This window comes from Triticum aestivum, chromosome 1A, assembly GCF_018294505.1.
Source record: "Triticum aestivum cultivar Chinese Spring chromosome 1A, IWGSC CS RefSeq v2.1, whole genome shotgun sequence".
Classification (NCBI taxonomy): domain Eukaryota; kingdom Viridiplantae; phylum Streptophyta; class Magnoliopsida; order Poales; family Poaceae; genus Triticum; species Triticum aestivum.
The window spans coordinates 559,855,759-559,870,504 of NC_057794.1; the positions used below are offsets into that span (position 1 = coordinate 559,855,759).

The following is a 14,746-nucleotide window of genomic DNA, read 5'->3' on the forward strand; positions in this document are numbered from 1 at the left end:
CCACCTACCAACTCCCCAACTAGGAGTAGAGATGAGTGCATCAAGTTTGTCTTCCTAATGCAAAAGATCCTTTCATTTGCAACCTCAAAAGCTAGCTTCGATATAGAAAGGGCAGTCTTCATTTGTGCAAACATCTACGATTCTATCATTGTAGTGTTTCTGAAGCTCATAATTGTTGTGCTCTAATATGTGAAAAGTGAGAAGTGCCCTTCCAAATTATTACAAATCAAGGAAACAACTTTTTTTACAAAATTGTTCCTCTAGGTTCTCTCTACCCACATCATACCAATTTCCGGGCTTGGGTTTGATTGTCATACTGTTCCTATCACAGGCCAACACTTAAGGGTGTGTTTGGCAGAGTGTATGGAGGGTGCATAAGGTCAAGAGTTCCCTCCCCGACCCATTTTTGGGTGTTTAGTAGCCTGCACGGGGCCTCCTCAGCATGCACGAACTCAGTCCAAATACCCTCTTAGCATTTACGAAGAGAGAACACCCCATCAACCGTTTGCTGGTCAGCATGCATAAGCAAAGCGAGTGACAATATGTTTCAGAAAATGTTCCAGATTTCTAAAAAATAATTTAATTTTCAGAAAATGTTGAGAATACCAAAAATTGTTCAAAATTTTGAAAAATGTCCAGATTTTTAAAGTTTGTTAAAACTTTAGGAAAATGTCCAAAATTTCAAAATTTATTAAGATTTTAAAAAATGTTCAGAATTTTAAATTTTGTTATTAAAAAAAATCATATTTATGTAAAAAATTAATTTTGAAAATGATTTCAGATTTTCAGATTTTGTTTATTTTTTAAAAAAATCAAACTTTCATTTTTTTAAAAAATTAAAAAACTTCTGAATTTCAAAAAATGTCTAAACTTTCGAAAATGTTATTTTTCCCATGTTTCAAAAAAGTGTTCAGATTTTTGAAATGTTTTGTTCACTTATTTAAAAATACTGGTGGCTACAGTGCCGACCGACATGTCTAAACAAATGCAAGCTGCCAAACAGAGTCTCCACACATACACAGCTACCAAACAACAGCAAATGCATGTACTCATCATGTTACACCGAGCATGTATCAGAGGAGAACAACCATGCTAGGTTGGGAATGCTACCAAACACACCCTTCATCATCTTCCTCATTCGAATCACCTTGATCTCTCTCATCAAATGATTGTATCGGCACATCCTCAAAGATTACTAGAATTTGACCTTGTGGTTGTCCTCATTCTAGTTTTCTTCTTTCTTACTGGCCCCTCTTGGGCTACCTCCTCATGCTTCTCTTCCTCCCCTTCCTCTTCCTCTTCCTCATCTGGCTCATACAGTCCATTCACATTAGTGTCTCCTTCAAAATGAAAGATTGGTCCTCTGTCTCCCTCCACATCTCATCTAGCATAGCAATAATTTCTCATTTGCTTCCAAATTAGTACCATAATCAGTCAATGGGACCAGAAGTTTTCTTCTGACTGACTCCACCTTCTCAACCGCCTTTAGGGCTGGAATTCAAGCCGAGTCGAGCCAACTCGGCTCGACTCGCTAAAGCTTATTTCGTTAACGAGCTAACTCGACTCGACTCGTTACTATAACGAGCTCGAATCCAAGATTGGCTCGACTCGTATAACTCGCGACCTGGCTCGTTTAGCTTCTTAAGCTTGTTAATGATATGAACACAAAAACTTACGAATATGATAAAAATGATTACTTGGGAATGTAAAATGTACATATTAAACATCTACAATGTTCACGAACAATTGTAGGCATGTACAAGTTTAAATTACAATTGTCATGTACATGACCATTGACCATAAACAATTGTACATGACCACAATGATCAGCAAATTAGTAACATATACATGACCAAACAATTGTAATTTCCTTGAACATCTAGGCATTGTGTTGTGCACCTGGGACGTACGGTGCTAGGCTGATCTTTTGTCCCGGGCCTAACGAGTTACACGAGTACTCGTGAGATCGGCTCGTTTAACTCGTTCTATATATGATCTTAAACTAAAGCTTAGCTTGACTCATTATTCTTCGAGTTCGAGTCGATTCGAGCCGAGTCACGAGCTACTCGTTTAGCTCGCGAGCTTCGAACTTTTTTTCCAGCCCTAACCGCCTTCTTATGATTCCTAAACCTTGAATTTTTTTTCTCCCCTTTTGCTCCATAATTTCTTACAATCCCTCTCGGTCCAGAATCACGGTCTGATGCATTGCCTTCTTCCATGGCCACATGGTCTTGCACTCTTGCAAGATGATGATCTTGCTCCGTGGCATGCTCAGCCTCCATAGCATGATTTGAGCTCTGTTGTGTGGAGTAGAACTATAGTGCCTCTGACAGATGAACTTGTGATACTCATTGTGGATTTTTAGATGGTGATATGAACAACAGTTCATCATTATTGATCTCATACACAACATGCTCTCCAAAATCACTAAGGCTCTATTTGTTTAGGCTTATACTTTACCTTTTGCAGCTTTTCAACTTTGGCTAAAAAAGCCTAAAACGATCCTATTTAGGGGCTTTCGGCTTTGGCTTTTGGCTTATACCATCATATAACAATATTGATTCATAAGCCAAAAGCCGAACCCAAATGACTGTCGGGTGGCTCTAATGGAAAAGCTACAAAAGTTGGAGCATAAGCCTAAACAAACAGGACCTAAGAGGAAGCTGCTGCTCACTAAGATAACCTTTATTTATATATGTAGGTCTTGGACCAGTGGCCCTAATGACTGTTGGGTCAACCATCTTCTTATCTTCATTGGCAATATCGTCAAGTATTTCATCCACCTTGTCATCATCACTAATTTCTTCCAACCATCCTACACCCACACCAGCAGGCCTCATAAAATACATGCAATCCCTCTAACTATATCCTTCAGTCCCTATGAGTGCTAACAAATTATGATATGTGACGTCTGGAATGAATTGCTCCTCTCAAGGTTATTTCTTTCATGAAAAAATAGTCTAACTTCCCGAACATCATCATCCAAACTAAAAATAAAGATAGAAAAACAAAAAGTTTAATAAACAGAACACTGCCTATACAAAATAGGGGGTATTCTCTAAATTGACACTCACTTCTTCTTTTTAACACAATACAAACACAGACGCTCATACATACGCACATACACTCACCTTTATGAACGCACGCACGCACGGTCTATCCATATGAGCACCTCCGAGAGACTGAGCCGACACATTATCTTGAGATTGACGAAGTCACCACATACGTCTTCGTAGTTGATGGGAACGTCTCCTTCCACTGAATGCACATCGCTGGAAAGGCTGTAATAAATTTAGAAAAATGTGAGGACCAGTGTCAAGTCTAGGGCTTGAACTCTACTGGGCTGGGATACCAATGTCCTCATAACCATACAATCACATGTTGGTTAGTAATAATTCCCAATTCATTTACAAAAAAACCTGCAATATAACAATATACATTATTGTTTAATAATTCAAGTTAAATAAACAAAACATTGCCTTTAAAAAATGTGGTATTTTATCCGAATTAACAAATTCAATTCCTATTTATTAGTGAACAACCTTGCGTGTACAATATACATTACTGTTTAATAAACATGTGGCAATATACTTTACTATCCAATAACAATATAGGCTAATGTTTAACAAATAAAGTTAAACAAATACTAGAACACTACCTTTAAAATGACAGGTGATTTTATATAAATTAACAAATTCATGTTGGTTTATTTATGAACAACCTAGAGTGTACAATATACATTGCCTTTAAAAGAGTACAATATAACAATAACTTATTGTTTAATACATCAAGTTAAATAAAGAAAGAAGAATGCATAGAAAACATGGTATTTTCTGTAAATTAACAAATGTAATTCCTATTTATTTATGAACAATCTAGAGTGTTTAAATTATGCAATTAACAAATACAAATCAACAAATTGCTTATCCCCCCCAAGCTTGCTAGAACCCTAATCCTAGAATCGCCAGCACGCACGTGAGCAAAGAAGGCCAGGGTTTCACATAGATACTTACTAGACGTCACTGAATGCTGAGTCCCGCCGACGGCTTCTTGTCGGAGTTGTCTTGATAGCGCCGGCCTAAGTTGTCACGGTCACGTACTCCAGCGTCGGCAACTGCGTCATGGTGTGGGTCGGGTTCAAGCACCCACAGAAGTCCTCTGGTGGCCTATGGTCTCCACCGCCACCGAAGCCTACCGCGCTGGAAAGAATGGAGACGCGGGAGAGAGGGGAAGGTGAAAAGAAAGGCGATGTCGTTCTTGCGTAGCGCCGTCTAACGCTGGCTAACATCATCGCTTGTGAAACAGTACGTCATGTCGGAACCAAAGTGGGACCCACCTGTCATAATCATCATGAAAAGGGCCAAAGCCATCGACTAGTATTATTATTATTATTTGCAAAAAATTACACCGAGAATATGTGGGTTTTGTATCAAAACTGCAAACTCATGTTTCCTACAAATCTAGCCCACATTGTGTCGGTTTTCTACAATCTCTCCCTAATAATAAAGCACGGATTGACTCCGTGGGTTCACCGTCACAATGCGCTTTCTTCCGGTGATTTTACATTTTTACATTGAATTTTAAAACTTATTCGAGGTGGTACTAAATTTCTAATGGTCCAAAAATCTATTTACGAACTTACACTTGGTCGCTGCATTGAGTCTCGGCGCGCCTGGGCCGCGGACCATCAGACCCGTCCGATCTGAGGAGGCAAAAATAGGAGCTGGCGTGGTGGATCGAACTCCCCACCTGAGGTACTAACACAAAGCCCAAATCCATCTGAGTTACATCATTGTTGTTTATGGAAAAGACTATTTCTTAACTTATTAAATAGTCCCACCTCGCTCGCTTATATTGCATCAGAACAACTTATATACGCTTATAATTTGATGTCAATTAGCCTCCTGAAGAATCAACGGACAGAAAGAAAAGTCATAAAAGAGGGAATCAATTTCGATATGGTCCACGAAGGAAAGTTATAAAGAGGGCATAAATTCTCATATATGAGGAAAAAGGAAGGAAGGATATGGAAATATAATATGGGCCAATGGGAGAGACATGGAAACAAAAATCTTAGAATGTTGTCACACAAGGAAGGAGATGGAAATTAACATCTGAAGGACCAGTGAGGCGAGAAACGGACAGTGGGCTATACATGAATTGCGTTCCAGGTCGGCCAGCTGCGTGGCCGTGGCCATGGCGCCGCTGTAGCTCCGGCGACGCAAGGCAGGCAACAGGGGGCGGTGGCGGCTGCTGCTGATGAGCTCCGCGAGATCATACTGCCTGCGTCTAGGGACTGTCAAACATGCACAACAGCCGTGCATAGTTGGTAAACCTGCATGCAAATTCAAGAAAAAAAATCCAATACTACTGACTCATGTAAAATGGATAGACCTGCCTAGAAAAGCAAAGGTAAGAAAAATTCTCTTTTCGCAAAAAAGGTAAGTTTAAAATTCTCATCGTGTAAAAAAGGTAGCTATTTTGATTTATATGTTTCTTATTATTATTTGCTCCCAGTCAACAATATGTTTCCTTTGCCGAGGTGACCGGTGGATTGGTGGTGCCCCAGTTGCATCAATGACATGTTTTACTATATACGCCAAATCAACGAGGAGGGCCTCACGATTTTAAGGTGCTCGACAAAGCATGTGCCGCCTAGCAGAAGTCGGCCATGCTAGACCTGCTGGCACAGTGGCACCCTTCACCATCGCACGAGGAAGAGGACCCATCGTTCGGTGTTTACTCTATAGCGACGCACGAGCGTTATGCCATAGTATGATCACAAGCACATCACTTTAAATTGATCATGTTAGTCGTGAACGGATTGACAATATAAGCATCATTAGCGATGGTGACACGGAGGAGAAATGGTAACATAATAGAATAAGTTGCTAAGCGCATATGAGGATTTGTTTCTCCCGTCGATATATTCTTCCACTCTATATGTTACCAGTGCCGTTGGTGTGAAATACAGAGGAGGGAGGGAGGGATGGAGAGTTGAAAGAGTACGACGATGGTGCATCTTGCTTAAACTGGGTGAAGGAGGGGCCACGTATTGTTCGCTTCACACGTCGGCTATGGAGAGAGAGGGAGAGAGAAGCATGTGACCATGTCCTTAGTCATTCCATACCCCACGTTCATGTGGCTACTCCCCTCTGTCGTACCATCTCTCCCCCGGCTTTGCATGCTTCAATACTGGTCCTCCTTGAGGCTGTGATGTTAGTGTCAAGGGAAGCATGGCTGCATTGATGCAGTCGGTTTGCTCCTACTGTTGACGACAATGTTAACAAAAGAGCATCAATCATTGTAAACTCTTTATTTTCTAACCGGCCATCTTATCTTTGAAGTGGGCAAGTATAAAATATGAATTCATATTAAGACAATGAAGAATTTAACGGACTGAGAGATATAGCTCAATATTTCACCACGATAGATAAACTCCTCAATATCACATGAATTTTGAAATTTACTTTATTCCCGTTGCAATGCACGGGCTCTTTTGCTAGTTAACTCTAATAACCAGGAACGTGGATGAGGGCGAGCGTGAATAAACGTGAGCAGTAGGTGCATGTCCGGCGAGTTGTTCATCTTCATTTAGAAGTCGTACTAGCAGCACGTCCTGGATGGGGGATGCTCATTGAATTGGAGTCATGCCATATGCCATCCTCCCACATGTAGATGCGCGTGACTTCCATAACTCGGCTGCCGCATCCATCCCCGGCCGCCGTCGTGTCACTTCACCAAGGGTACAAACGAGGAGCCAACAACCCAGCCATAGCCCATGCATCGCACCGAGTTGTTGGGGGAGGGACCCGAGGCCACGTGACCTGCCCGCCCGTCGTCGTTATGGGGCGACTGCTCCTGACGCGACGGACGTGCCCGGCTCGCTCGTCCACACCCATACGGACTTTGGAACAGTTGCCCGTACGCCGGCGCCGTCCATGGATGATGACGGGTCGAGGCGAGTTGGGTTATCGAGATCCGAAGTCGTTTCGATCGATGCATGGCAATGGCATGGCGCGGCCGGCGGGGCCCTGGGCTGGAGTAGGCGAGGTGTTGTCAAGCTCAGCTCAGCTCGCCGTGGTCCTCTGCCTCTGCTCCGTGGTGGCCGGGCAGTGGGGATATACGGTCCCGCCGGCGACGGATCGGGCCCTCCGCTCTGCCGATCCGGTCGCCTGCGTGCCGGCCTAGCCTTAGCCTAGCTCCTCCGCCCGTCGTCGGGACGGGACCCGCCTCATCAATAATCCATCGTCCCTCCCGAGCACGTCGGTATCGTGATCGATCGGGCAGGACGGATGGAGCGAGGGGCGAACTGCTCGTCCGTCCGGTCTGCTCGAATTTAGTGCGTCACGTAACCATCGTGGGCGCTCGCGCAGGGTCCGACCGCCGTGCCTCACGCTGCCAATACTCATCCCGTGCAGACGACACAGTGTATGCTTTGGGTCTTGGTCACGAGTTATGCAGCTGCCTCGTCACGATTTTATTGGAGGCCGTAGAATCTGTGGCACGGTATTGCTCCGTTTATGGGGAGCAATATTTGCACCTGTTCACGTTGCCAGGGGAGGGGATTGAACTGGACTGCAGGCAAGCTGCTCGCACCAAACAACTTCACTCTCGTGCTGAAACAAATATTGTCTTCCACACCAACCCGACACGATATATGAACGAAAAAAACACCGCCAGAGCGTAACTAAAACAGAAGCCAATTCGGATAAAATCAAAACAAAAAAAAACGATCACAAATAATCTAATAGATATAAAAAATTAATCCCACAAATGAAGAACGATGCGGTGAAGCGCATGTTAACCTCTAGTCATATCTAAGTGTAAGAGGGGGAGGGGGATGAGCGCAACGTTTTGGCTACCGGACGCCCATGAAGCTTGCTGTTTTGGGAAACAGAAAATGCTGTTAATTTTTCTAAAAAGATTCAAATTTTTCCTGGACGGATGCATGTAGAGATTCTTTACATATCTATAAAATTTCGTAAAATAACATGATGATCTGTAGGCTATGCAAAACAGACAAAGTTCTGGCACACAAACAATAACAAGGCAGGCCCGTTTTTATACACATATTTTTCATTCTTTTTGTACACCACTGTACGAAAATGTACTCACATACAAATTACTGGAAATTTATAAAAAATAATACTAGGAATTCTTATTAATACAAGTGCACATTTTTATTTCGGAATTTTGGGGAGGTGTCTAAAAGGAAGTATTTGATTTCCTTTTTTACAAAAAAAGGGAATGTGTGCCCGCCCGTCCTCGAAACGCATTATCGGGGAACCCTAGGTTTAGATAAGCCAAGGCCACTTACAGGCCCGTGCGCCAAAATTAACAAGAGGGACATTCTTGCAGAAACTGGTTGCAGTTTACTCTTGCAAAGTAGTTGGAGAAGAGCTACCAAAAAGAAGTAGTTGGAGAGGATTGTCTAAAAAAAAGAGTAGTGGGAGAGGGATAGTATCAGATTTTTAGTGATCGGTTGTCCATACTGACAGGCCCACTAACTCCTTTGGTCATCAATTTAGGCAATTGCTTGAGGTTTTGGAGGCATTGAGAATTAGGCAGCGTCTCGTTAGAGAATTGGATTATCTCTCCAGAAGGCATTGTGATATCAGATAGTCTTTTTTCTGAATTCCATTTGAACCTCACTACATTGATACAGCCAGTCTGCTCCTAATAATCGAAGGAAGTATCCTAGAAGTGCGTTGTAAAGGCAGTGCTTTGAAGGCTGGAACGACATACTTGCAGTTCAGACAGTTGCCGTTGCGCCAAAGCATGTTGCCATTTTGCTACTCTGACTTTGACTAGTTTGCAGTTACTAGTTAACCGACAGGTTGCTCAAAAAGCAGACTCAGAAAACAGGAATGTGTCACGGCTGCTAGTATCTACTAGTGTGGTGACTTTGAGGTTTCCCAATTGGACTCTCGAGGTAAAACTGTGCTTGGCCATATTGAGTCCTTCTGCAGCATGCATATAAGTGTAACTGTAGTTGCTTCTCTGCATCGCATTTTCCTGATATTGCTCAAACTGTCTATCAGTACAGTACAAGCACAACTTCAGGGATGCCATTTTCATCTTCTCCAATGACTAATGCATGGATATGATTTTTGAATTCGCTGACTTGTTCACACATGCTTTTTAGTTTGGCATTCTAAAACTGTTTTGTTATTCAGCTGAGTTGTAACTGCAGATTAAACAAGTTCAACAGGCGGTGGCATCTGTCTCTTTATAGGATACAGTACAAGATTGCTCAAGCCTTCTTGCCATCCACATTGCTTCATGTATGTCTCTGGGCTTATGACACTGCAGATGATTCTGGGTATATATTCATTCAAGCCAACTACAAAACTTGCTTGGCTGCGAGTTGTGGTCGAGAGGCTTTTGTTGCAGATTTGATGTACCGTCCAGATTCAAGCAATGACTTACTTGCCATGAAGTGTACATATTCAAGGCAATCAATTATATAGCATAAAGCAAAAGAAAAGGTAAAGAAAGGAGAAGGTAAAGCTTCAGGCAGCGACAGTGACTACCGGAGAAATATAATATACTCCTTTGGATGGCTGATGGACGCTCAGGATTCGCCGACACACCGCTTCTACCTTGCACCGTAATTGAAGACTGAATGTTAACTGAAGAAGTTGTTTCACAAATATAGTTGGACAGGCTGTTGATCCTGGCCGTGCGACGGGCGCACCGCCGCCAACGGAGGTCTGACGAGGAGAATACCTCCCTGCCAAAACCGATCCGCGAGCTGCTCGGCACGAGATGTCCCCCAAACGACGGCGTAGGTTTGCGAAGGTCCAAGATCGTGCCTCTTGCACTCCTTTTTTTTTTTTTACTCTTGCTTCTGGATCTAATCCACCCATCCCGTTTCTGTTTTCTTCGGATGGGAATCCAGCGATCCGTAATTTACATGTTATTCATCAGTGGATCGCCCACGCACTAATTAGCTTTGCTTCCCGGCACAACGCAAGATGGGTCCACACAATACGACTTCACTTCAGAATATGAATGTAAGAGAATCACTAGAGGTATGAACATGCAGGAAGCCGTAGTAGGCTGCCAGCGTTGATCTTCCATAGATAAAACTGACCATCTATAGTCACCGGCACAAAACAGATGTTTTACACTAGGACACATATTCGTCTACACAAGTAGATTGATAAACTAGCAGCACAGACACTTCAGAGTTCAGACAATCATTGAACCCTTCAGCGGCACTCAAAATTCCACAGTTGCGTGATTCAGACTTCAGGAGGAGGAAGTACATAGGATATACAGGGTACTTAAAATCATATCAATAAACATAAGCAGTCAGTACTCCCTAATTGTATGCCATGGAGAATGGTGTGCCTCAAGGCACTTCCATTTTAGTTCACAAAAATGGCCAACGAAATTAGTTTTTAGGATGTCGGCTTTTAACTTTATTTTCCACAAGAGGATTTTGATCCATGATTTGATAAAACGAAACCATGAACCTGTTGCAGCATATCCAGTTTTCCTGCCTTAACTCTGTTTTATGTTTCCAGCGATATGTGGCTGGTTCGATTTCAGCCCATAACAAGTGATCTACCAAAACGAACATTGCACACAGATACAACAGTGCTTCCATACTTTGCATTGGTCAAGAATTGTACTCCTCCAAATAACCAGATACACATTGTGACGACTATTTGATGCGATTTGACCTATGATTAAAGACCAGTGTTTTTAACGCGGTATTTTTTTTTACGGATAACATCATGGTCAGATTGTACATGCGTGTATGTAAGCTCTGCTTTGTACTATATTTCTTGAAAAAGAAAATTGGTACTTGGTACTCCCTCCGATCAACTAAAACCACGACACTTATTTTGGATCAGAGGGAGTAACTTTGTAGTTGAGTACCTATAAGATTGTGATTGCAAATTACAGAGGTCTCCACAGCAACTCACTATTCGGCATATGTTGATAGCAAACTACTGAGATCTTATAGGTACCAATCTTCTTGCTTGTCATCCTCGTTTGCCCAATATTCTTGCTCGTCATCCTCATTTTCTGAATCTTCTTGCCCAAAACGATAGAGATGTTCAGAGTCTGAGTCCGACATCTGTGAGTTCAGTGAGAATAGTATTTTCAGTTATTCATGGTATGATGAAATAGGTATAAAAAACTATGTGGCTCATATTACAGAATACTACTAAATTTCATTGCATCAGTAATTAGTGCATCCAAAAGTTTAAGCTATCGAAAGCAAGTAATACTAACACCATGTCTCAACACAAAGTTCTAATAATTGCATAGCTTGATTATGCCAGAAATTGTATACCTAATCAGTCTATTCCTTATATTGCTTTTGAGATGAAAAGTAAGGGAGTTGGGACATGTTTGATTGAAGGTTAAGAATGCCGAATGCCGAAGTATGCCTGTGTTTTTTTAGCTAAGCTGCCTTACGTCTGCAAAATTGGAGCTAGGACTTGGCTAAACTTGCCACAATTCCATGCATGGGCCATAGACAACATGGGACCTAGCTGAGAAATGTTGGGCGCATTAGAGGAGGCTCGCAATTGAGGTAGATGGAGGGGGGTGCCAATTGCCAAGTGGGGCCATGTTGTGGCCTGTTTTTGAAGGTCAAGCCACATGTCAATACGAAGATCAGGAAGTATATATAGAGTAGATTAGCAAACTTGGATACTGACATAAAATTCTAGATAAATTCGTCGAGGGATCGAGGCATGAAGGATTTGAGTTTAGGGGCCGAGATAGCAGAGTTGTTTTGGTTTCCTGGATTAGGACAAGGTGAGGTGAAAGGGTGAACATCAGGAACATTTTGCATTGTCTATTCAAGGTCCGGTACATTCCACGAGCAAAATCTAAATCACCGGTAATCATGGTAAAAGTAAGAACACCAAAAGATAAGAAAACAGACCGTTGCCAGGGACAAGTTCAACGGACATGACGCGTGCTAAGGGCAACTCCAAGGCACGACCCCAAATCATCCGCTCGCGTCCGTTTGGGGGTAAACAGACACAAACCACGGCCCAACGCGTGGGAGCAAACAAACAAATGTCCATTTTCGGTCCGCTTTCGACCCATTCCCGGCCCAAGTATGGGCCGCGTTCGCGGCCAAACGGACACACTCGGACAAGCGCGATGCGTGCCCTTGTCTGCCCATGGCCCGCCCGTCGGTGACACAGCCTCTTTTCTTCCTCCCCTTTCCTCGCTCCTCCCTCGGCCCCTCGTCATTACCGCCGCCACGCCTGTCGTCCACCTTGCTTTGCCCGTCGGTGGAACAACCCCTTTTCTTCCTCCCCTGTCGTCGCTCTGCCCTCCGCCCACGATCGTCCACCTTGCTGCCTACCAACGGGCTCGACGTGCCCTTTCCGGCCGCATCTCCACCACGACCGCAAGGTGTTCGATGCTTTGCTCGCAAGGTACCATGGAAAGCTGAGATGAGTACTTTCACAACTTCATTTGTTCATCGGATGATTCGTCCTCGGACAATGAGGACATAGTGGTGGCAGCATTGGTCGTCCATGACCACATCAGTACGACGCGGCCTCGGTTTAGGGGATCAATCCCCGACCATGCTCCGGCCTTGAACCACAATAGGGAGAAAGGGCACGACCTCCTCTATTCCGATTACTTTGAGAGAATCGCACTCTACAAACCGCATCAATTTCGTCGCCGCTTCTGAATGAGGAGGCATGTGTTCAATCGTATTCGAGAAGAAGTGGTTGCATATGATCCATACTTTGAATGCAAAGAGAATGCCCTTGGCAAGCTTGGCTTCTCTTCTTACCAGAAATGTATTGCGGCTATTCGCATGCTTGCATATGGAATTCCTGGTGACCTTGTGGATGAGTATGTTCATATGAGTGAGTCCACGTGTCTCTAATCAATGTACAGTTTCTGCAAGGCCGCGGTGGCTCTGTTTGGTCCTGAATACCTGAGATAACCAAATGCCGTTGATACAGAAAGGTTGTTGACGATTAATGCCGAGAAGGGCTTTCCGGGCATGCTTGGTAGTATCGATTGTATGCACTGGAAGTGGAAGAACTGTCCATTTGCTTTGCAGGGGCAGTACAAGGGACATGTAAAAGGTGCCACCATCATACTTGAAGCTGTGGTTCACAAGATCTGTGGATATGACATTCTTTCTTCGGCATGGCTAGTTATCACAATGATATTAGCGTTCTTCAGCATTCTCCAGTGTTTGCAATGCTTGCAGAAGGCAACTGCCCGGAGGTCAACTTTGAGATCAATGGCCACCATTACAATAATGGATATTACCTAGCTAATGGTATCTATCCCCTGTGGTCCACTCTTGTGAAGACCATACCCAATCCGCAAGGAGAGAAGAGACAGAGGTTTGCCCAAATGCAGGAGAGTGTTAGGAAAGATGTGGAGCATGCATTTGGTGTGCTTCAGTCTCGATGGGGTATTGTTCGAAACCCTGCATTGACATGGAGCACTCAGAAGTTTTGAGAGGTGATGACTGCTTGTGTGATCATGCACAACATGATCATCGAGGATGAGTATGATGGCAGCATCTACAACCAAGGGTTTGATTTCCAGGGTGAGAATGTTGAGCCTGAGAACCCACCTCCTGCAACCTTTGAACAATTTGTCCAATTTCATCGTGAGATGCGTGATCGAAACACTCATACGCAGCTGCAAGATGACTTGGTTGAGCACATGTGGGACCACATTGGCAATCAGTAGATCTATCGGTTTAATCTCTTTTCGTGTGCACAAAATTTGAGTGGTTTTGTAAGACTATTTGATATTTTTAATATTTTAATTGGATTGTAATAAAAGACTATTTTAAACATGTTGTTATATGTTTGATTTAATCAATTTTTTCTATGCTTGATTTTATTGTACTTGGCCTCCAGTGGACGAGATGGGGCAGAAGATGTGGCCGCGCGTTCGGTGCTCGGCCGACGCAAACACAAATCTGGGCAGACACGACCACATTGCCACCCCCAAACGAACGAAATTCGGACAAAACGAACGTCCGTTTGGGGTAAGCGTTGGAGTTGCCCTAACACCGGTATAGCACTGGTACAGACCATGCATGCAAAACTCAATACAACACTTGCTACTAGAACGAGACGAAAAAAGGTTTCCTCCACTTTATATATAAAGCAACCATCACCGAGCAATCCAATACAAGCTCACGCCACCACAACATAGCACACACCCAAAGCTGGATACAAAGACATTAAAACAGCAACACCACCCCAAACAACTCCAAGCAAACATCAGCTGCACAAGAAGCATCACTATGAAGTCGCTGAGGCCCTTAACTGTGGACAAGCCACCGCAATGAGAGAGTCTGAGCATGACAAACCATGGGCTCCAAGGCGGCGCCTTCAAAAAGGGAAGTACACCAGAATGCCGCCACCGCCCAATCCAAAGATCAGGGTTTCCTTTAGCACCACGACGAACAATGAGTAACCGCGACAACACCTTCAAGAAGGGGACGGCGCCAGAATGCCGCCGCCGGCGGCTAGACAAGTCAGAATGGGTTTTCACCCCGTCTATACTCATCATCAATAAAATGTGGTACGGTTTACCTCACCACCACCACCGAACGTCATACCCCCTGCATGGCCATGGTCACCGAAAAACGCTTGAGTCGCGTGCTCCGTCCATGAGCACGCCAGCTCCTACCACTAGGACCGCCGCCCCGGCATACGAGACCTCTCGGCCATTGATACACCATACAGACGCGCCTGACCAGAAAAGGGCAGAA

The 14,746-nt window shown here is 43.8% G+C and overlaps 1 protein-coding gene across 1 annotated transcript in view; it reads right to left on the reverse strand.

Annotated features, from left to right (window-relative positions):
• Window positions 1–10,719: 10,719 nt before the first annotated feature.
• LOC123067752 (disease resistance protein RPV1-like) overlaps window positions 10,720–14,746 on the reverse strand; it is an 18,385-nt gene continuing 14,358 nt past the window's right edge. Inside the window, exon 4 of the mRNA XM_044490415.1 lies at window positions 10,720–11,095. Coding sequence (XP_044346350.1) covers window positions 10,976–11,095 — 120 coding nt within the window. The 3' untranslated portion in view covers window positions 10,720–10,975. The remainder of the gene's footprint in view (window positions 11,096–14,746) is intronic.